This window comes from Xiphophorus maculatus, chromosome 17, assembly GCF_002775205.1.
Source record: "Xiphophorus maculatus strain JP 163 A chromosome 17, X_maculatus-5.0-male, whole genome shotgun sequence".
Lineage (NCBI taxonomy): Eukaryota > Metazoa > Chordata > Actinopteri > Cyprinodontiformes > Poeciliidae > Xiphophorus > Xiphophorus maculatus.
Window position 1 is genome coordinate 9138226 of NC_036459.1, and position 22418 is coordinate 9160643.

Below are 22418 nucleotides of genomic sequence, written 5' to 3' on the forward strand. Positions count from 1 at the left end.
AGCCGGGGATTTTTGTCAGCCCTCACCTCCTGCACAGCAAAAACTAAACCTATATAAATCATGACAAAATTACCTTTTTCCATTTGACAATTGGTGAGACGCTCCTACTTCTGGCAGAGGTTACAAATATATTCTCTATGAGAGTTTATATCATTAATTTAGAATTTTAAAAAAAATAATACATTCTAATTTGTGCAGCAACTTCACTGAAGTTGTATGATGTATATTGCTCTGCCTGAAAAACAGAACAGATTAAAAAATTTAATAGACAAATTAATGACAGTTATGCATCTGAATTTGCGATGTTTTCTTTATCCCAGCATTATTTATTTACACTAAATCACTACAAAGATTTGTAAAATAAGAAACAAACAGATCCTTTTCATAAACATGATCAAATAACAAAATTGAAAATTAGTTGAAAACTTTACTTGTTTCTGCTGTTAAAATTTAGTATCCAGCAACAACTTTCTCTATTATCAATTATTTAATGCTCAGATTGTTTTCTTCTCCATAATTATAAACACTTTGACAGCCAGACCTGAAGTCCAGCTGTAATCACACTAAAACATGCAGTTACTGAAACACAGCAGCTGCTGCTAAGAAAACCAGATTGCTAAACTTCTTATTTCTAAAAATCCATTGCAGATAAGAATTAATCAATAAACGCAAACTGTTTGAGTTATAACTACAAACATACAAACCATTTCTCCAAATAACAGAGAGAGTACTGGAAGAATAAATGGTACATAAAGAGAAAATCTTTCTCCAGTTGAAATATAAAACTATAATCTGTTAGAGGAGAAAAAATATTATCCTGCAGAGCTAAAAAAAAAAATCCCAGCACAAAGTTGTTTTTGTTTTTGAAAGTGTCTGGACTGATTTTACACTGTGACTACTCCCAGTCAACAGACAGCAGGGTTTATTAAAGAGGATTATGGTGGAGGATCAGCAGGACCCGTTGGGTCTTCCTGCCTGCTGGTGGCAGGCCTCATCATCCACTGTCATTTTAGGAACTAATGTAAAGCTCTGAGACCCTCAGGGATTGGTGAAAGCAGGAGTAGCCTAACAATGTTCACATAGTGACCTTTGCACTCTGACTGTATCTCTAAAAATAAATGAAACATGGACACCTCAATTTTCATTTTCAATTAACTTTTTTCAGCTAAACAGGAAATAATATTACTTCATGGTGCTTCCGCTGCAGCTCAATGTTTGGTGTAAACATAAGATTTACAGAGCAAAATCTCATTATCATCTGCTTTCAGCCCTCATTGCTGAGTCTGCTGCTGCTATATTGCCAGCTTAGCCAAACCACAGTGGGGTAAAGCCATGGGCAGTGTTGATCTCATAGACATAACAAGATATAATGTGAAGGTTAATTGACCAACAAAGTCCTGTCACACTGAATTAGTGCGCTCTGGAAAGTGGATATAACCCAGATGCAATATAGCACATAAATAAGCACACAAATATACCCAGACACTTGTTAATGTGTCCAGCATGAACCTCTCCTTCTGATGTAAAGTGCTCAGTATTACAAGAGAGAGGATGAATAAGAATGTGACTCCTTACGGTGATTACATTGAGACAGAGCATACAGCTCCAATACTGCTTGTAAAAATTACAAAACACATGAAATGACAGATTACAAAATCAGTTGCAAAATATTCACAGTTTTACACAGAGCATGTGTGAAATCTATTTATCTAATATACTCTTTCACACTGAAATATTCCAAGTAATCAAGTAAATTTGAATGTAAGTAACCCAAGGAATTAAAATTTAATTTATTAAGAGGAAATAATATACACGTAGTAAGTGGATGTTTCCTAAGAAACAAGCTCAGAATGGTTTCAGTCACTGCTCAGTATTTCATGAGTCACTATTTTTTCTCCCAGTCTGAATAAAGTCCCTATAGAATCGCCCACAGCACCTTAAGAGACCAAAAATGTCCCTGAGTGAAAGCTGACATTTACTGTATTTGAAGGTAATAGTGTTTCGCCTCTGTTCGCTGCTGAACACTGATAACCAACCAGCAAAAACCAAACCCAGTTCTGTTGTCACGGTAACAACCGAGGCTAACTGGCTTTGATATTGTGAAGCTAACAGTGTCCTCCTCAAATAAACTTTATGTACACAGCTGACATTTAAAGACTTTAATGGCATTGGCAAGTGTAATTCATTTTACTGTAATTTTTAAGAGCAGAAAATAATTTTGCAATTCTTCAACCCTTTAAATATAGCATTTCTTTTGCACTAAGAATATAATGAAAAGTATGAAAAATGGATATAAAGCTGATTTCTTCTCATTTCTTTATACTTTCCTTTGTAGTAGTCAGACTTTGTTGTAATATTTTAAAGTGATCCTGATCAGTGCATAATTTCTGCAATCTCATTTTTATGTGCTTTAAAATTAAAGCACAAGATTGTTTGGACTTGAAGGTGATAGAAAACTTGTTCAATATGCAGTTATCATACATTTTTCCTTTAAGTGATGTCAAAATAGTTGGGTTGTAATCAATATATCAGAACAGTAAAGTGCTTTAATCACACAAAGCAACTCATTTCTTTGGAAATGTTCAAGGACAGAAATTAATAAATTTGGTAGCAAACTACATGAATGCAAACAAAATGCGAAGAAACTACAAATTAATTTTTCACATTGACTTATATGAAGACATCTGTAGGTAGTTGGAGTTTTCTTCTTTCATCATTTTGAAACCCAAAAAGTGTCTTGAGCCCCAAGGGACAGCAGACTTGGATTCCACCATGCATGTCCAGCCCATCAGAGAAACTCTATTTTCCATGCCACGTCTCCCAGTGGAACAAGAGATAAGCGTCGGGAGTTAGAGTTCAGTGTGCGCTCCCGCTCACCCCCTTTTTCACTTTCTCGCTCCATTTCTGTCACGAGAAAAGACTCAGACAATGTAGTTAATTAGGGAATGCTTTTATTGCTTTCTGGGACTCAGGTTCCTTTAATTAAGGAACACAGAAGTGCCTTTCACTGGAAGATGTGGGCTTGATGAATAAGAAAAAGCCAGGGAGTTTTTGCATGGATTTCAGTTTAAATTGCATTTCATCAGGCTCTTTGAGCATTGATGAAAGATTCCAACAGTGACATAAGTATTTATGAGATTCCTGTTAATGAATGCTTTCATTTGGGAAAAAAAATAAAATCACTATTCTACAGTTTCCAAAGAAAGCTGATTGCTTTTTCAGAGCGCTTTGCCAACTCAAGACCTGTCAGATCTGTGACACTTTGCTTCAAAGCCTGTCTCCTCCCTTTCACTTGTGTTTGCATTTTGTGACTACAAGATAAAATATGAAAACATATATTCATGCATATAAAATCTAAAGTTTGCCTGAGTTGCTAATGTTTTATCACTGTAATAAGAAGAGAAATATCCCCAGTAGAAATTCCAGTATCAAGAGTATAAATCGGAAATTATGAACAATGCCTGAGCTGCAGTTTGTTCCATATAAAGTTTTAGGAGGCTGATGGCGAACGAGGCCTATCCAGTGTCACCTCCATTACCGTGGCGCTCCGAGGCAAGGCCGGAGCTGTAGGTCCTAAAGTTATTTCAGAGCATCACTCACTGTTTTTCCTTGGAGGAGAGTGCTTATTGATTTTGTCAACAGGGAATCGATTTGTCTTCTTTCTCTCTCACCTCAGCAAAAGAACCACAACTGAAGGCACAGCCGCAGAGTGAACTGCTGTAATTTAAAAGATTTTCTTTCTGATCTGATGGAAACTTCTGGGGTTTTTACAAGATAGTCTTCAGAGGACTGGAGCTTAACCTGGCTCGTGTTTTCAATTGGCATGTTGAGTTTATGAGGATGTTTGGATTATTTTCTGAAGTATGGATTGTGTCGAGTTTTATATGGGCTTTGTTAGAGTTGATTTATTTGTCTCTAAGGAAATATATCAGCTAAATTCAAGCTATTTTCATTTTCTCTGACTGTTTTATTTATCAGAATGACTATATCCCTTAAAAAATACCAACCAGTTAAATTTTTTTAGTAGATATTCGCTTCATATTGTTTTTTGCTTCTCATACAACGTATTATAAAAGTATTCACCTTTTCAGTGTTTCCACATTTTGCCACAATCTAAACATAAACTTGTAAGTATATTATTGGGCTTTTAGATAATAAACTGTTTCACTTAACTTTTAATCAAAAAATTGGGGTGTGGATTTATATTTCACCCCATTTTACTCTCACAATGACTAAGACAAATGGAGCAGGAACCCACTGGTCACAGGACAAACCCCTACTTTAAAAAGTAATTACAATCATTGTGATAAAGTTGTCTTTTTTATTTTTGCTTCCTAATTATTTTCTACTTTATGTTGTTCTATCACACATTTTGTGGTGTGAATACCTTCGTTTTTCTAGGCATTTTGATGGTTTGTTGGACGACCTTGGCTGCTGGAAGAAGCCATCTCGTGATGTCTCTTACTATTTTCAACCTCCCGATTTTCCTCCAACCCTCACGTTGTTGTGTTGGAGACATGGTGTTCCTATGTGTCAACAGGAAGCAGGAAGCTCAGGCTGACGGCTGACTGCAGCACAGATAGGTGTCACTGTGTTTGCAGCTGGCTGTCATTGTGTTGGTTGAGCTGCGGCTCTGACAGTTCATATGTGACAGGAGGCTGACTGCTGCTTGTCCCAGTTTTTCCAGTCAAGGCCACGAAGGAGGCCAACAGCATATGCTAGAGGGAACAAACAGCGAATCAACCTTTTTCAGAACAGAAAAGCATTCTGATGACATTGAATGTGTTGTAGTTTTTAAAGATTTAACATAAAAATTTAAATTAAAAAATAGTTCAGGTTAATAATGAAAAGACATGAATATAAATGAGTAGGTGACGTTAGTTTTAAATGTTGGACATAGTTATGTCTTTTTATAAAGATATTTAAATATGCCAGCCAGTGGTGTATTTTTTGATTGTTGTGAAATCCAGAAATGCTAAGAAAGGTTTCAGACCAGATTTTAACCTTTGGACGTATTTTTAAGCTGTTCATGCATTATTTTTTTCAAACATAAGACTAGCAAATGGAAATGTTTTCTCTGATTCACTTTATTGTGATTTACATTGGTTTGTGAAGATTAAGGGGGGAAAAAGACATAGACGATAATTTATTTTCTCATTTGAATAATTATTTGCCTCCTAAACTTAATAATTACTTGTGACACTCATTAGCAGCAACATGTAACATCAAGGCTCTGATAACTTATACTCGTGGAGGAAATTTTATCCACTTTTCTTTGCTGAATTCTTTTAGATCAGCCATGTTGGATTTTTTTGTATTTTTTTATTTTTGCTTGTTGTTTCCATGTGACTTTTGTCCCGACTTCAATTACTGAGGTGTTTTGCAACTTCCTGGTACTCATCACTGCATTCTTGGAGTAATTTTGGTGAGCTCCTGTTCCATGTTTTCCCCATATTTCTGGAATCCTAAAGAAATAGACAGATAAAAACTACATGCATAAACTGCTTTTTATGTTTAGTCTGGCTGCCTCTCTGTCATTTTAATTAATTAAATTAACATTTAGATGTGACAAAAAAGCAAAAAGGTGATAAGAAACTGAAATCTAGTTCAAAGGTTTTCAACACTGCACAGAAACCCAGTATATAATAGAGGCTGTGGCAGGTGTCAGGAAGAAAGAAAACCCCATTTAAACCCGTCCAGGTTGAGTGCATCATTGGATTGTCATGGTCACACCTGAATTAATGCCCATCAGACACACCCGCAAAATCACCACCACCTTGACTCCCTGTGCACTCTGTGCTGACGCTGATTGCCATGAAAGTGTCAGCTTGACTCGGAGTCTTTTGTTTAAATGGCAAGTGGAAAATGCCAACATCTGTTACTTCCACTAAATTGGCTGAAGGTGTTCGGTCAGGTTTTCTCCCCGTCGCTTGGAGTCTGCCACTTCTTGATGGGCCCAGGCGAGAGCTGAAGTGAAGATCCACACAATTTCTTGCTTTTATCTCACCTCTTTGTGTGCGTAATCACCACTTTTCAAAAACGTCCCTTCATGTGCAACGTCTAACCCGAGTTCTTTTTTTTTTTTTCCGCAGTGCCGTCATGGGCCATCGTCTCGATTGCCTTTGTGGCCATCATTCTGGCGTTAGCTTGCTGCTTTTGCGTCTGCAAAAAGTGGATTTTCAAAAAGAAAAACAAAAAGAAGGGCAAAGACAAGGGCAAAAATGCCATCAACATGAAGGACGTCATGGATGGAACCAAAACCGAGGTACAAACTTTAATCCGCTTTTATCTCTTATAAATTAACTCTGAATCATTTGAAGAGGCTAAGATTATGCTAAAACTTGTTCATGTGACCACATACAAGACATTGAAGGTATTTCTCTTGAAATGAGTCTTGATATGTTGTTTTTGCTTCTGTTTGGCATTATTTCATGCTTGTTTTCTTTTGCACATGATGACAAAGTTGCACTAGAATAGTGAATTTAATAATCAAATACTTACACTGCTTTATTTTGTGTGAATTCACTCCTTAATTATTACCCCCAAATTAACTTAACAATTCCCTGAATATAGATAAAACATTAAAGTTTTGGTTACTTAGATGACTTGACTTAAATCTCTGTCATCTCCTGCTGTGATTGCTTCTTTTTTGTCATATGTGGACCTGCTCACTTGTTGAAGAGTGTGAGTAGCTGTGTAATGAAGTGGTATCCACCCAGAGAAATGACATTACCGAACTTGAAACAATTTTTTAGCAGTGCAGAAGGGGAAGTTGTGATGTGCAGACAATGAATTATGCCTATATGGCTTCATTAAAGGTGCCATCTTCAGCGGTTCCCAAATGAAAATGTGTTTAATAAGCGGCAACAACACCTCTGCCATCAGAGGTGGCTCAGAGTCACAGGCAGAAAGTAACAAATATGTTTTTAGAAATATCAGTCGACTGAGAACTGTACCACAACTTTAAAATCAATAAACTTATTTCCAGTTTGTCCCTGTAAGTCAGAGTTACTATTCTGCAATTTTTAGATGCATCCCTGATTTGACACACCTCTGTTAAATAGCTAAATTCCCTCATCTGCATGTCATTGAGCTCTGCAGATGACTTGTAAGCAGCCATTCATTTGATTCAGGTGTGTTGCAGGGTTTATGCAGCTAAATATTGTAGAATAATACCGCTTCAGGACTGGATTTGAGTACAAAATGATCTCCTGCTGGACATGAAATTACACTTGGTTTAGAAACATGGGTTCAAAACACATTTCAAGCAAGCTGAGGGCACTATTGGTGTTTCTGCCTTTTTAGTAAGGTTGAAACTGATGGTAGATGTGTAAAAATTCCAGCTTAAAGAAAGAAATACTATAGATTGTGAGGAAGTGTCTTGATGCAATGGTTGAGTAAAAAGCGTGGAAGTAGTAGTATTGTGATTGCATTGCTCATCGACTGTTTTCCTGATATCCCCGCTGCCCTTCCACAACCAAGAATTCATATTTAAACTGCAATTATTTACAATAAATAGATGTGAACTCTCTTTTTTTAAAGAGCATATCTCTGCTTCTTCAGAGGCAAGCAGTCATTTCTCATGGTGTGCCCAGACTCTAGTGTGTTAACTCCTGTGTGTGGTTGTTTTAATTTGTGTTTCTTCCTTCTATGTCCTCCTTATCTGTGTTGTGTCTGATGACTGTTCGGGATGGTCACTGGCGGTAGGTTCCCAATTGCTGTTGGATCTTCTTAAGCCTGCTGCTCTGATGTTTGGGTTCTTTTTTAATAGCCTCTTGACAACAACTACTGCTCCCATAGAACCAAATATATGTAACTATGCATACTGTACATGTATATCTACTATATATATGTGCCTACAACCTGCATATGCACATATATATGTATGAAAGAAACACTGGGTGCGCATTGATGAGGTTGACCCACACAGACTTTTTTGTGCCAAGCTGCCAAGGTCTCCAGCCTTTTGAATCATTTATATTTCAAATGAAAGCAAAAGTAAAATGATTGAGAGGCTTTACAAGTACAGAGCTTTATGAAACTGTTTGTGATAGACATACACGGAGCAGTGCATAATTATGAGGTGAAAGAAAAGAAATTCAATTTTTTTTAATATTAAATTGTGAAAAGCATGGTGTGCATTTGTATTCACCCACCTTGATATGCCAAAATTAAACCCAGATTGCCTTTAGATTTAGTAAATAGAGTCCACTTGTGTTTAATTTGGCATGAATCCTGCTACTCTGTAAAGGCCTCCGGGCTTCATTAAAGTTTAATATTGAATAAACGACAGGAAGAACAACTAGCACAGCAGACAGGTCATGGATGAAATCATAAAGAAGTTGTTTGGTTAGAAAATATCTCACAAGCTGAGTGTCCATTGACCTTAAAACTGCGCAAATTGGAATTACGAAAATAAATGTGCTTATTGGAAACGTGCCAAATTTGAAAAGTTCTTGCACCAGGATGAGGTGGGTTTTTGGAAACAATGCAATTACAACATTTTTATTTTTTCTGCATTAGCAGTATATCAACAAAACATTGCACACATTTGTAATGGAAACGGAACTACTGAGCCGTGTTTAAGTCGTCATTTGAGTCCAGCTCTAACATACGGTCCTCAGAGGCAGAGGTTTGACTTCCAGCAGCACAATGGCCCTAAGTACACAGACAGAGCTACAATAAAATGTAGATCAAAGCATATATTTATGTTTTAGGTTGATGCAGTCAAAGTCCAGCCCAAAATCCAATTGAGAATCTAAGCCATGACATGAAAGTGGACACTAGCTGTTCAGCAAAGAATAATGAGGAAAACATTCATGCTACACTTTGTAGATTTTTGCTTCAGAAAACTACAGTTCTTTGTACTTCCTCTGCATAATTATGTACTACTTTGTTTCTCACATTTGATTGTACTCGTATTTTGCAGTGCACGTTTTGAAGCTGGTTTAGATGTAGCTTAGCATAATTTTTTTTCCTGTCAGCTCCGATAAAACTGATCACACCTTTCTCAGAGATTATTTTTTCCTCAATCATTTTACCTGCTGCATTTTTCTCTCTTTGTCTATAATATCAAATCGCTCTAATTGGACAATTTTTCTGCTGAAGGCAGAGACCAATCCCAACAGCAGCTTCCTGATCCAGTCTGTGTTGTTCAGCCTCCTGCTTTCACATGATTAATTTAACTAATAGAAGCAGGCCCCAATGTACAGTACATTACAACCCCCCTTTTTTACCAACACCTTCCACCCACCGCTGGCATGATGCTTCTAGCTACATCGGCATAGAAGGGGGTACAGCTTTAGGGCTATGATGACAATGTGACTGTATGTCTGAGGTTGTAACCAGACATGGGAATGAGGAATCACTGAAGAGCACTGTTTGTATGACAGAGAATGCTCTGCATGCCAAACGATGAGAGGCACCTCGGAAAGGCAACTCTTGACTCTGAATGACTGAGAACTAGTCTTTGCCTCTTTAATCGCATGTTTTTTTTCTTATGGGGAACTCCCTCTCTCCTACCACCCTACCTCTCCTCCCCCCACCTGTGCCACCACCTGCCACCCTCACCTCAGTGCCAGCCTAAAGAAAGGCCACGTTCACCTCTCATCCACTGCCACTTCTCACATTTCCCAGTTTAGTTTTTTCTTACCAAAGACTTAATCTGCCATCAAAGGAAATTATCCTACTGCTATATTTTCTGAAAGCATCTCTCTCTCAGTCTTTCTGTCCTCCCTATGTATCTCTATTTCCTCTCATTGCTCTCATTTCTGGTGCCATTATTTGATCTTTCCGACCCCCAGACTCAAACACTCAGAGACTGACATAAAAGCACCAAAAGGGACCAGGCCTGGGGCTTTAGTGCATCACAGAGCATGTCCTGATGTTAACTGCCATGTTTTAGTGCTTGCTCCCCGTTATCCCCTCCTCGTTTTCCCCCTTTTACAGTTTGAAACAAGTGGGGGCTTTTGCAGGAGTAGGTTTTCGCAGGCAGGACCTGGGTGGGCGGGGGAACGGCTGGCTGGGTGCTAGCGCCCCGCTACAAACAGGCGGCACTGACTCTTGGTGGGTGTCTCCTTCAGGCCTTGAAGGATGAGGAGGATGCGGAGACAGGGCTGACTGAAACGCAGAAAGATCCCGAGCCAAAGGAGGACGAGAAACTGGGCAAATTACAATACTCCCTGGATTACAATTTCACAGAGAATACGGTAAGGATCCGTTCTCCAAATCACTCAGTGTGTGTAGACTTTGCAAAAGACCCTCTTCTCGTAAGTATTGTCACATATAACTTTAAGGCTGGCTGTTTGACAGCATCACTGTATACCAAGGTTTTAAAAAGCTATAAAAACTTTAAAAAGTTTCCGTTACACCATTAGTAAAGAAACACAGACAGTGCTAGTGTAACGATAGGAGCATGGCTCCTCCATTACTTGTTGCTTTGCACTGAAAAGGGGCTACTACACATACTTATGTTCAAAAGACAGACAAAATTAAAATGTATGAAATAATTCTGTTTGCAAAAAATAAATAATTGACAGTGGTAGCATAGAAAGAAAAGGAGCTCCAGCCATCACTCTCATTAAACTAACACTGTTCTAAAACGACATTTTGAAAGCTATGAGCATCTTATCTGTTAAGGGCTTAGGGTTAACCTAATAACTAATATTATAATAATTAACATAATACCCTCACTAAATAGCTAACTTAAATGAACTTGTTGTATTCCCAGGTTTACTCTATAAATAGCAAAACAACAAAAAGAACATTCTGCACAATAAAAGCTTGAAAACCTTTATTCTCATCAGGGTTTTTTAATGCAATTGAAAAATTATTCAACTCCTACTATGAAGGAAATTTTATGTAATATGGATACATTAGGCATAAAATACAAGCTGTTTGTATTTAACAAATGCTGTCTCAAAATAGTTTAAGCTTTTCATAATGTGACAGTTATTTGTCAGTAGTTTGAATAGTTTCTGTTTTAAATATAAACAGTTAGCTTGTGCCCTTCAATTTTGTTGCACTGAAAAGTTGGCACGCTGTGAGGAGTCGCATTGAAATCCTGCTTTAAGATCCGTAAAGAATCTTAACTCAGCAGAGCATTTTTGCTCTTTTTGAAATACTTCCACTGTAAACCCTTGTCTGGAGTTAATGGTTAACTTTCTATGTTTCCAACTGAAACTTCTAAATGAGCGACACATTACCCTGCCAGGATTTAGTTTGTGGTTTATCTGTTTCTCTATTTTATTTCTGCCTAATCAATTGTGACCCCTGCAGATATCTGTCGTCTTTACAGTTTTTCCAGTGAGTGAGTTTTGAAAAAGCAGAATAAGGGATTAAATCAACTTCCTTTTACCAGATGTTGTGCGACAGATAATGGAAGCGGTGCATGAACACCCCGTCCCTCGCTGGGATACCTTACTCCCTGTTATAAACAGATATGACAGCTTGTGATTAGGCGTCTGTGCACCAAGCATGCCTCTTTACATGAATTCAAGCCTGATTGTTTAGAGCCTACAAAGACAATTTTCAGTTTGCTTGTTTTTCCAGGTGAAACAATTACACAATAATCAGCTTGAAATAGCTTTAAAAAGTAGAAAGACACCCATGTGTTGATTTGTATTGATCGTTCTTAAGTTATTTACTAGTTGAAACAGATTTTTCAGTCACTTTGATGATGAGTGGAAGGTTGGAGGTTGGCCTGTATTTTTGGCACATCACCTTCTCCATATTGTGCTTTTATTATCTGTGTTTGGGTTAAAAACTTGATAAGAACGATGAAATTTCTATTTGAATCAGATCAGATGCAATGGCTGGCAGAACTTTCTTAAGAATAGCAATGGATATGAAGACAGCAGGAGGAGCTTAAATCTTATTACAAGTTTTTATTGTTGAGTTTTTTGAGTTGTATAATTTTCTCAGTGAATTCTCTCAATCTAGATGTGCATCTCAAAAAGGACTTTTAGCATTTTGTCACAAACGTCTGACTTTATAATCTCATTAAACTTCAAATACTTTTCTGTGCGAATTGCTGACGTTAAAATGTCAAATCATATTTTTATCTGTGAAAAATTATAAATTTTTGGGGGATAATTTTACTTCTGACATCAAAGAATCTCCAAGGTTTTTCTTGTAAATATGAGGAAATAGTCTTGAAATATCTGGGGGAAGGGAGTTTGGCACAAATTGTATTTTCTGTGGCCATTCTTTTTCCTTTGATCTAACACATACTACAGTTTTACATGTAATCAAAGCACTAAATGCATTTGGACACCTTGTATGAGAACGATAGAGTTCAGATCTGTAAAATCAGCCCCTCCAATAAACAATGTATGTATATTTTTAAACTATACTACACAGTCCTTTACCTGCACTCTATAATGCAAACAACACCCTCTCCCTGGTCAATATCAATGTTTTACAGCTTCACCTGTGAATTATTCCTGACAGTGATGCTGCTAATTAAATTACACAGTGCACACATCGTAGCTGATCAGTCACCCATACCCTTATTTCTTTCGGAGGAGACAGCCTTTCATAAAAGAGATATTTTATGGACGATATTACATTTCACAGTGCTGATCTGTCTTGTACAGAAAGGCGGTGACAGGTCTCTATGAGGTTCTTGATTACAAAGGTAATGAGCTCCACCATGGCTCTAAAGTGTAATGAATGGATGACAGTTTTCACATTTGTGACACGGACCCCAAAGAAGCTACAGGCTGAGCTCAGTGGAGATCTTGGAAGTTAAGAAACAGGCCAAACAAAAAACTCAGGAAGACACTGGATTAATTTAGATGCCTTTTAAAACCTTGATTCCTTCAAGAATAAGGTATGAATATAAAACCTAAACAACTATGCTGTAAAATGTTGCAGTAATAATTTGCTATATGCTCAAATAGTTAAAACATTCCTGAAAAAGTAGCCTTGGATGTGTCAAATAAGAGTGAGTTATAAATCCTTCTAAAAACTGTCTTTACTCATGAAATGTATTTTTTGTTGTAAAAAATAAATACCATCAATAATCAAAATGTCACAACTATGCTTCATAGACATGCCATGCAAGCATACTGTTTTGTCTTTGCTTCACCTTTAAGACCCTCACTTTAAGATCTCCCCGCTAATTGATGTCAGTGTGTTTAATGGGACTGTTGTCTCATGAAGGCCCCAAACTTAGCAAATGTCAAGTCCTTCCGAGGAGAAGCTGTAAACACCAGTTTCCTTGTGTGCAAATACTAAATCAGGGGGTTCAGGTTGCAGAAGCACTTGGAGATTAATGTCAGGTCCACACAGCAAAGCATTGTTTAAGCACTGCAAATAGCTGCTGCCCGATGCTGGATTTATACACTGAGAGGAAAAAAGGTTCTGTAAAAGATCCAAATCGTTCGGGGAGCAGCGAGGAGGCTACATGAGGCAAAGACAGCAAATGAACCACAAAGGGTCATCTCAGCACAGCAGGAAGAACCACTTTCAACATCATTACCGTATTCATTGTTCTTATCGCAGGTCAGGCACAGACATACAGCATTGTGTCCAGTCAGAACAAGTGGAATGGAAACTCAATATTTATAAGAAATTAATTTAAAAAAACAATCATATTCGTTTTATTATCAAACAGTCAGCTAATTTCCATACTAACTCTCAAAGCCATTGTGATAATATTACCCCGGACGGCCAGTTTTTATTCTGTGGAAATGTTTATCGATGCATTAGGGAGAGAAAGTCCTCAGTGTAAGATGCCCTGGTGTGTGTGTGCTCATTCTGGTCAGCAGGCTGTACATAGGACTGCAGCTCAACTCGCAAACAAAGGTTACACCAGCAGTCCTCTGCTGTAAGTAGCTAAACAGGAAAATCCCCACAGATGTGCAAACACAGAGCCACTGTTGTTCCAGTTCTGACTCTGAGGTCTGGTGTCAGCCAGATGGTTAAATGCAGTTTTTTGCCATTTTAAATGATGAAACACAACAAAGCCAATTAGCAGAAGCAGCAAACTGGAAATCAGCCTTTCCTGCTCCAATATTTCCTCAGGCATCAATGCCTTCCACAGTAAAGAAGGTGTGACATGATGTGTCTCCTGCTGACGGTGCTGATGGATGGACGGATGGATGAAAATCAGGAGGACAGCATCATGCATTGAGCAATTGTTACACATAAAGTCTAAGTGCCACTTCCTGTCTCCAGTGCTAAACGTACTTCGGTGAAGGTTAAAGTAAATGACAGCTAGATTGGCTCCTTTTTGTCTTATAAGATATGCAAATATTTCCTCAAGGAGGTTTCTGATATGTTAAGTCATCAAACTTTAAGAACTCAAATGTATTTATCTGTCTACGATGGAAACATTTTCCTAAACCTGGTCAGCAGGAAATGAAAAACTTGCAGTATTTATAATTAATCATGACAGCATAAGTTAGTTCAGGTAGCTCCTTTCCAACTGAAATTTCAACTGATTATAGTATAAAATTTTTATATAATGAATTATAAGTTATTATATATACTGTAAAGAAGTTTTAGTAGATGGGTTATTTCCAAAAAAAATAAATATGCAAAGCCACAGAAATAGTCCATCAACTTTTCCTTTACATGTCTTGGTGGTTGTTTTTGTTCTCCACTTTTTTATTTGCTGCATCATCACTGGTGGAGCTCCACACAGGAAGCTGATGCAGCTCCTGTCAGCTGCGGAGCTAAATGGCTGAGCGCCCTGGTCAGCCTCCAGATTGCGGCTTGATGGCTGCCTGATAGGAAGTTGATTGACTGACTAGCAGGACCTCCTGAGAGGCCTTTGAGTCGAGCCTCTGACTGACGGGTCAATCAGCCACCCAGGACCCCTGCTGTGGTTATCAATTGTCAACCGTATGAGGAAAAAAAAACACACGTCTCATTCCTGGTGTGACACGCCGTGACCTTTACCGACTCTTCAGGAGCCGTCATGTTCTGCCTTTGTAACCTTCTAATATTGGAGCCATCTCCCAGTTAAAATGACACCAAATTATCTTTAGGATACCATTATTACCTAATAATTGATGCTGACATTTGCAGAAAGTTTCCTTTAGGTCCAGAGCCATACTTTGGTGGTATTTCTTTATCTAACATATGATTTGTGTCAGTCGACAGGCAGAGTTATAATTTGTGTACTCTCTTCCTTCCTCTTTCAGCTCATAGTGGGGATCATCCAGGCTGCAGAGCTGCCTGCCATGGATATGGGAGGCACATCTGACCCTTATGTGAAGGTCTACCTTCTGCCTGACAAGAAGAAGAAATTTGAGACCAAGGTCCACAGGAAGACCCTAAACCCAGTCTTTAATGAACAGTTCACCTTCAAGGTACGTCTTGCATTAGTGGTTTGAGCTTTGGCTCAGTGCTCCAACACATTTGCACAGTTTTGTAGCTGGAAATCTTTCACTTCTGTTGACAATCTGATTTGCATGCAGCCTTGAAATCTGGGAAGGTGTGCAGACAGCAACCAGCTGGTGCATTAACAAGCTCCTGACAGAATATCTCTCACACACACTAACACTCAGGCTCAGTATGATTGGGATTAACACAGGCAGATGCAATGTGCACCCAGGCCTCCACACAGCCGTAATGGATGAATGGCTGCTGCTTAGCAGTGGAGAAAGTTTTGTCATTTGTTTGACAGTGGCTCAGGCGTTTGATGTACGTTGAGCATAATGCAATGAGATATTCATGTAACTTTCTATGAGCAAGTTTTTACTTTTAACGGGGTAATATCTAGACTTAGATCAGAAAGTTAAATCCAAAAGCACCTAAATCTCATTAAGAAACTTCCGTTAGGAAACACAAAGAAGAAAAAGTCCAGTTCTGACAATTTATGAAATTATTCAGGCGTAAAACGGCTCCTAAACTCAAGGCTTGAGGCGTCAGGACATGAGACAAATTGCAAGGAGCCCATTTAAATTTGACTTTTGGCCACTTTTCATTCAAATACAGAATCTGATTGGGCATCCTTATTATAGCTTTTTTTAAATGTAGCCAGGTCCTTGTCTTTATTCAATCCAGAAAATGTTTAAAATGGGACTTTTTTAACCCATTCAGTCCTGTTTAATTTTTAGCCTAAACAAAGACCTTGAAAGTCTGGCTTGTTGCTTATTTGACCTAAATCAGTCACCTTTAGACCACATTTAGGCATAATGTAGTTGTCTCCAAAGATACATTATCTGCTTCTGATTTTAGATTTCACATTGCTTAGACAGGATTTTATTATATATTGATTCAAAGATGATTCTTTCTTTGATTAAATCTGTGAAACAATCCTTTTTGAGATTGTTTTTGTCCACTATTTAGGCTTTGTCATAATCAGCTAGAGCAGCTGAGCTGAAGATAATCCTAAGGAAATGTTTAAACAACCCTCTGAACGCCTGGATGGTTATTAATATAGACCACTACAAAATATAGCAATATATGTATATATATTGGAAATAATAATACATGACAGACAAAGAAAGATTCTTGTTTGTCTACCTGAACCTAGATCTGCATGTCAAGTCCTTTTAAACTTAATATCTCAATAAAATTAATGAGTTTCAAACAATTCTACACTAATGTGAATAAAATCAAAGCAGATGGCAAGAAAGCTCCTAAAACGAAAGACAACCATTCAAACTGTCCTTGCTCTTGGCAAAGATGTGACTTGCATAAGAAAACTGAAACATGAAAAAATCAAGCTGCCCATATGAAAGGAGGAACGTCAGCATCTGTCAGGCTTTCCACAAGTCCAAAAAAGATCCTAGGAGGTAGTAATGTCTGAACCATCACAGCTGCTGTGATTATTTTGAGACACTGGAGATTTACCACTTCCACGTGTCTCAAAATAATCCTGGCAGCTGAAATCGGCCATACAATGACAGAAAATTCAGATTTTGATACATTGTTTTTTTTTTATAATTAGAAATCATGAATGAATCTAACTTTATAAAACCATATTTAAATAGGAATGTATTATGAATGTCCTTGTTTTCCATTACATCTTTCTTACAATTTGACAACATTTTTCAGTTTATCAAGTTATCCTAGAAATCAGCTTAACATTGACAGATTTATTTAAGTGCGTAGTCCATGAATTTAAAAATGTGGATGGTCTCTAAGAAGAAATTGCACATATGGACCAATAGCTGATAGACAACAGAAAATTGGGAGTTTTTCCAAACCACCTTTCAAATGCCAGATATACCTGGCGAGTTATTAGATGGAAGACTTCAAATTTATTTCGCCAAGAAGGTGGAAGATTGGGCTTTGCATGCATAATGCCTTATTATTCTGAAATATATGCAGATCACAGCACAAGTTTCTTGTTTGGGATGGAGGGCACACTGTCTATTGTGCAGTATTTATACAGAAAAGCAATCTCAGCCACATCTTCTCATACTGCTGTGGTGAAAATCTTGATAGCTTTTGCACCTACACATCAGGCAGGATGTACTGAAACCTACTGATGGTGTTTCCGCCTCCAAAGCGAGGCTGAAACTGACTGTGGACATGCAGAAACATGGAAATGGATAGCAAGGAAAAATGGTGAAAAAGAATAAGTACGCAACAATTTGTGAATACAAAGGGAGAAGTAGGGATTGGCTTTACACTGAAACAGGATTTTTGAGGTTTGATTTGACATTTGATTTTGCAGCCAGGTTCCTGAGACATTAAGGTCATCTTCAACCATTGCGAAGGGAGCCATTTTTAGCCTTTTTCTGCACCCATGATATCTTCAAAATGGGGCAAAATCTGATTTAAATGTTAGTTTGGTTAAACTGTTTGTTTTAAAGGCCCTGTTTTCTCCCTAGGTGCCCTACGTAGAGCTTGGTGGCAAGACGCTGGTAATGACGGTGTACGACTTTGACCGCTTTTCCAAGCACGATGCCATTGGCGACATCAAGGTGCCCATGAACAAGGTGGACTTCAGCCGCGTAACAGAGGAGTGGAGAGATCTACAGAGTGCTGAGAAGGAGGAGGTAAAACTTCACATTCATGCCGCAATTATAGAAAAATATTACGCAGACATGTCCGCCATTGTCTCGCTTATGTTATATCACGCAACAAGGCTCAAATTTGACATTGTACCTGTTGTTTCCATAATAGAAGTGTTTTTATTGCATAAGTGATATTGCAGTCATTACTTTGCTGCTGCTTGTTCCTCAAACACGCTGGCGTGGCTGATGAAATCCATTTCTCCTCGAAATGTCACTTAATCATATGTCCACACTTTCCGTTCAATTAATAGAAGTGTGAGTTTCCAGTCTCCAGCTCAGGAAATTCAATTTTCATGGTAAATGTCATGGCATATAGCACATGTTGGCAACCTTATTTTTAGCATTACAGTGAGTTGATTTGAAGGTTAATTATCACACCATGGAGTGGTTGGTGGAGTTATTTAGTTGAAGGGCATCACTTGGCCGTGTTTTGGTGTGGCTGCACTACTACTTATATTGACATGCTGCACCAGAGTGTAACTTTATATTTCTCATGCTGACCATCTATTTTCCAGCTAAGCCAAGTTATCTGGGGTTTCCTACACATTAAACAATACTTTCTTGCATGTTCCTGTGCTTGATATTCATGGTTTTTAATGTCCATGCATTTGAACAAAACTTTTTTCAAGTATCGAATCATCAGTTGGTCTTTTTTGTTGTTTATAAGGAAGAATAGAGAACCTAGGTCTTCACTATTCCCAAATGCTTCAATTACATGTGTTTTTACATTTTGCAGCCTCTGGTGCCTTGTGTTAAATAAGAGTAATATTATTTATTATTTTAAAGCTTTTATATCAGATACAATCAAAGATTGCTGGGTAGAACAAAGTAAAAGTTGAGGATTTTGGACATTTTAGCGATCTGATCTTGCATCTGATCTTAAATCCTGATGAAAACCTTCTGAAAGGTCAATATTCAGGACAAGTTTGTTGATTTTGAAAACCTTTTCTTAAAATTGCTACACATTAAACAGGTGTGTGCTGCATTTCTTAGTTCGATGAAGGAGAAATCCAGAATATGACTAACTCTTTAAGCCCATCATAACGAAGCAGTGTTATGATGCTGATTTGTGAGAAGAGATGAAGTGACTGCAGCACTTTTCCCCCAGACGTAAGTGCAAAAAAGCTGATTTTAGAAGCCGTATTAAGCAGAGAACACTTGAGAGTTGCAGTTTAATCTCGAATAGACTTAAGTTTAGCAAACTAAATAGCTTTGTTTCACATATTTTTACTTGACTGTTGACATATTGTCTTTTAACAGCTTTTCACACATGGTGATTGACACAACTTTTTTGATTTCAAACGATTTTAAATATATTAAACATTTAAAACATAATTGTTTTTTGTGTTCATATGTTATTGTGTTCATTAGTTGTGCTGTAGATTTCTCTTTAACAGTTTCCAAATATGGAAGAAAAATCAATCTGATCTAAAACAATTTCTGTAAAAATCCCCCTTGATGCTTTTAAAGCAAAAATAGAAAATGTCTGTAGACTTTTATGCCTTCATTCGTGCTGATTTGAGTTGAGCATTGTTTAATAACTCTGCCAGTGTTCGGTACATTAATCTTTGATACAGATGCACTGATGCTTCTGAGCATCCAATCTCATTTCTTCGGCTGGTGAGGAGCTGAAATAAACAGGCATAAACATGTCTGCTGTATTGCGAAGTGTAAAGGGAAGTGACAGCTTTGTGTTTGCTCATCTGAATTGTTTCTTTGTAATCTCGCCTATCGACAATCCACTGAGATAGTACATTTCGATTTAGTTGTTCTGTTTTTGTAATCATTCTGTAAAAGTTTGGAATCCTGTTTAATGGTTTTATGTCAAAATATGCCATCCATTCTCTGGTTTTTCTCAGGTTCCATATTCAAAACCTGATAGCTGTTGTAACATCTGACACAAATTTAGAATGGTTTGTATTTATGATTAAAAAATGGACTCAATTGGAAAAGCATGGGATTATGACATAAAATGGATCAAGTGTATCACTATTTGTGCTCTCCAACAGCAAGAGAAGCTGGGCGATATCTGCTTCTCTCTCCGATACGTTCCCACTGCGGGCAAGCTGACCGTGGTCATCCTGGAGGCCAAAAACCTGAAAAAAATGGACGTGGGCGGCTTGTCAGGTGAGGAGCTTAAATGATGTTAATATGAACCCAGTGACTATTTCAGTAACAGGTCTTTTGTCTGTAATTATATGGGCACAGCAGTATTCTCTTTGCCTTTTCCACAACACTATTGTTTCTCCATCTTCACACAAACTCTGCTTGAATTTCACATGAATAAATTTGTCTTCTGGTTTTCGATAATGTCCATGGGATGCAAGTCTAGCTTGTAATGGTTATTTATTTACATTTTGAAAATTAAGTGAAACATATTTCCGTTTTTACATGATTCATCACTAGAATAAGGTGATATATTTTAAAATTACTAGTTATTACCTGGAGCCTTTAAAGCTTTTAAGCTCTGAAAACCTTTTCCTGGTTCTAAGAAAGTGAGGATGTTCATAGATGTCATGGACTGTTTCATACGTTGGATTTGAGACTTGGAAAAAAATGATTCGTAAATTTCACTGGTTTTGCGACACTTAACTGCACTGGAGTAGAATAATAAATCACCTGGTTACCCCTGTATGCTACTGCATGTTTTATGTAGAGTGCTAGATTACAAGTAAGTAATAAGGACTACATTGGAGGTAGCATAAAATGTTTGTATTGAATTTTAGATACATCCTCTCAAAAATAGCGTGGGTATCTATTTTCCTGTTTGGATATTTCTCCTTCTTATTGATGGATTGTGCAGTTTAATGTGCAGTCGTTCAGAAAATCAAGACATCTGCTCTCATATTCATCATTTGAATTCACTTTTAGGAATCGGCATGTTCTCTAATCAAATTAGGTCTATTTCTAATGTTTGATTCGAGCATCTTTTTGGTCAGATATATTTAAAGATCCCTCCATGCACATACTCTAAAAGCACAAAATCACACTGTAATTTGTCTGTTCCTCCTTGGATTTTTTTCCCTGCACATTCCCCATTGTGCATTTCCCTCTTGCCTCGACTCTTTCCGGCACAATTACCACACACCTGGGTCCACTTGCCTTATGCTTGACAGGCCAGTCTCACTATGTGCCTAAACAACATGCAGGACAGTAACACAGTGCACATTAAAAGCTCAGGGTTCTCTTTCATCTTCGACACCAATGTGAGCAGCCATTTGGCCACAATGGGTGAGGGAAACCATCCCCTGCTGCCATTTTATGACAGCAGCATTAGCTCTCACCACTGCCTTTTTTGCATCCTGAGATTGTGAACATTTTGAACTTTCAGCACATCAATAAGCTAAGGAAAAATGCCGCCATTTTTTGACCAAATAGCTTGAGAACCGGTTTGTTTGTCACATTTAGCTTTGCCTCTGTACAGCTTGTTTCTTACGGTCAAATTTCACTTTAATTCTTAAGGTTTTTGCTGCCTATAGTGCTTTTTCTCTGTTAAAAAAACAAAACAAAACAGCGTGTAGCAGAGGGATGAAATAACGGGCAGGTCTTCAACAACAATAATTAACTTCGATGCACAGCCAGAGCTTAAGAAGGAGGACATGTAATTGATGGCCTGGGATCAGCCTTCTCCGCTTTTGTCATCCTGTTTACCATGCCTAATTATGGCTCACAGTGGAAGATGTGGGAATTATCATTAACCAATGTATAATCAGACATTATTCTTTTGATTTGCTCCTCATGAAGCAGACTGTGAGCCGACTGGCCTACTGGGTTACTTAAAAAGAAGGCTGCAAAATTTTGTTTTTAAAAGTTCTCGGTTACTTTTCCTGTTTGTGCTTCTTAACCGCCGTGATGTTCAAAGCACCATGTTCTTTAGCTGTCGTCTTAAAATAATCCCACCCTCATTACAGACAACTTACTCCTTTCTGCACTTTGCAGGCTGCACAGTTTATAGCGACAATACAAAGCCATTATGTGGACTTGTAGGCAATCAGATATCACTGAATTGCTTAACTCCAGGGGGCATTTTTTGTCCAACAGCCAGGAAAATGACTTATTCACCCTCATAACCTCTAAAACTCTTTCAGTCTCCCACGGATGTGTCATTCTATTTTGTGCAGTTTATCTAATTGCAGTGCAAAATGGAACATCTACATTTTTCAAGCTAATGCACTGTAATACTGGTATTAGCGACATCAGAAATGATTCAGAGGTTTAGTGAAGGGCTAACTTCCTGAGACTAACTCAGTATGATGATGTTAAGACTAAGAAAGTGTTTTCTTTGCCTCGTTTTGTACTTCTCGAAGTGTCTCGGAGAGGCAGCATAAAACCAAGTAATGGCCTGCAAAAAGTGGGGTTATCAAAGCACACAGGTGCTGTTTGGACGGTAATGAAGCTGCACTGCCCTGAACCCGAGGCGCTATCTCCACATCACGT

At 37.9% G+C, this 22418-nt stretch overlaps 1 protein-coding gene across 5 annotated transcripts in view; it reads left to right on the forward strand.

Annotated features, from left to right (window-relative positions):
* Window positions 1-22418, forward strand: part of syt1 (synaptotagmin 1) — a 151499-nt gene that overhangs the window by 115089 nt on the left and 13992 nt on the right. For 4 of the 5 annotated variants that reach the window (XM_014469108.2, XM_005799964.2, XM_014469107.2 and 1 more), the window contains 5 exons: window positions 6093-6265; window positions 10083-10208; window positions 15153-15320; window positions 17796-17963; window positions 19991-20108. In XM_014469108.2, the coding sequence (XP_014324594.1) occupies window positions 6093-6265; window positions 10083-10208; window positions 15153-15320; window positions 17796-17963; window positions 19991-20108 (753 nt within the window). The remainder of the gene's footprint in view (window positions 1-6092; window positions 6266-10082; window positions 10209-15152; window positions 15321-17795; window positions 17964-19990; window positions 20109-22418) is intronic. The other variant, XM_005799962.2, reaches the window with a different exon arrangement.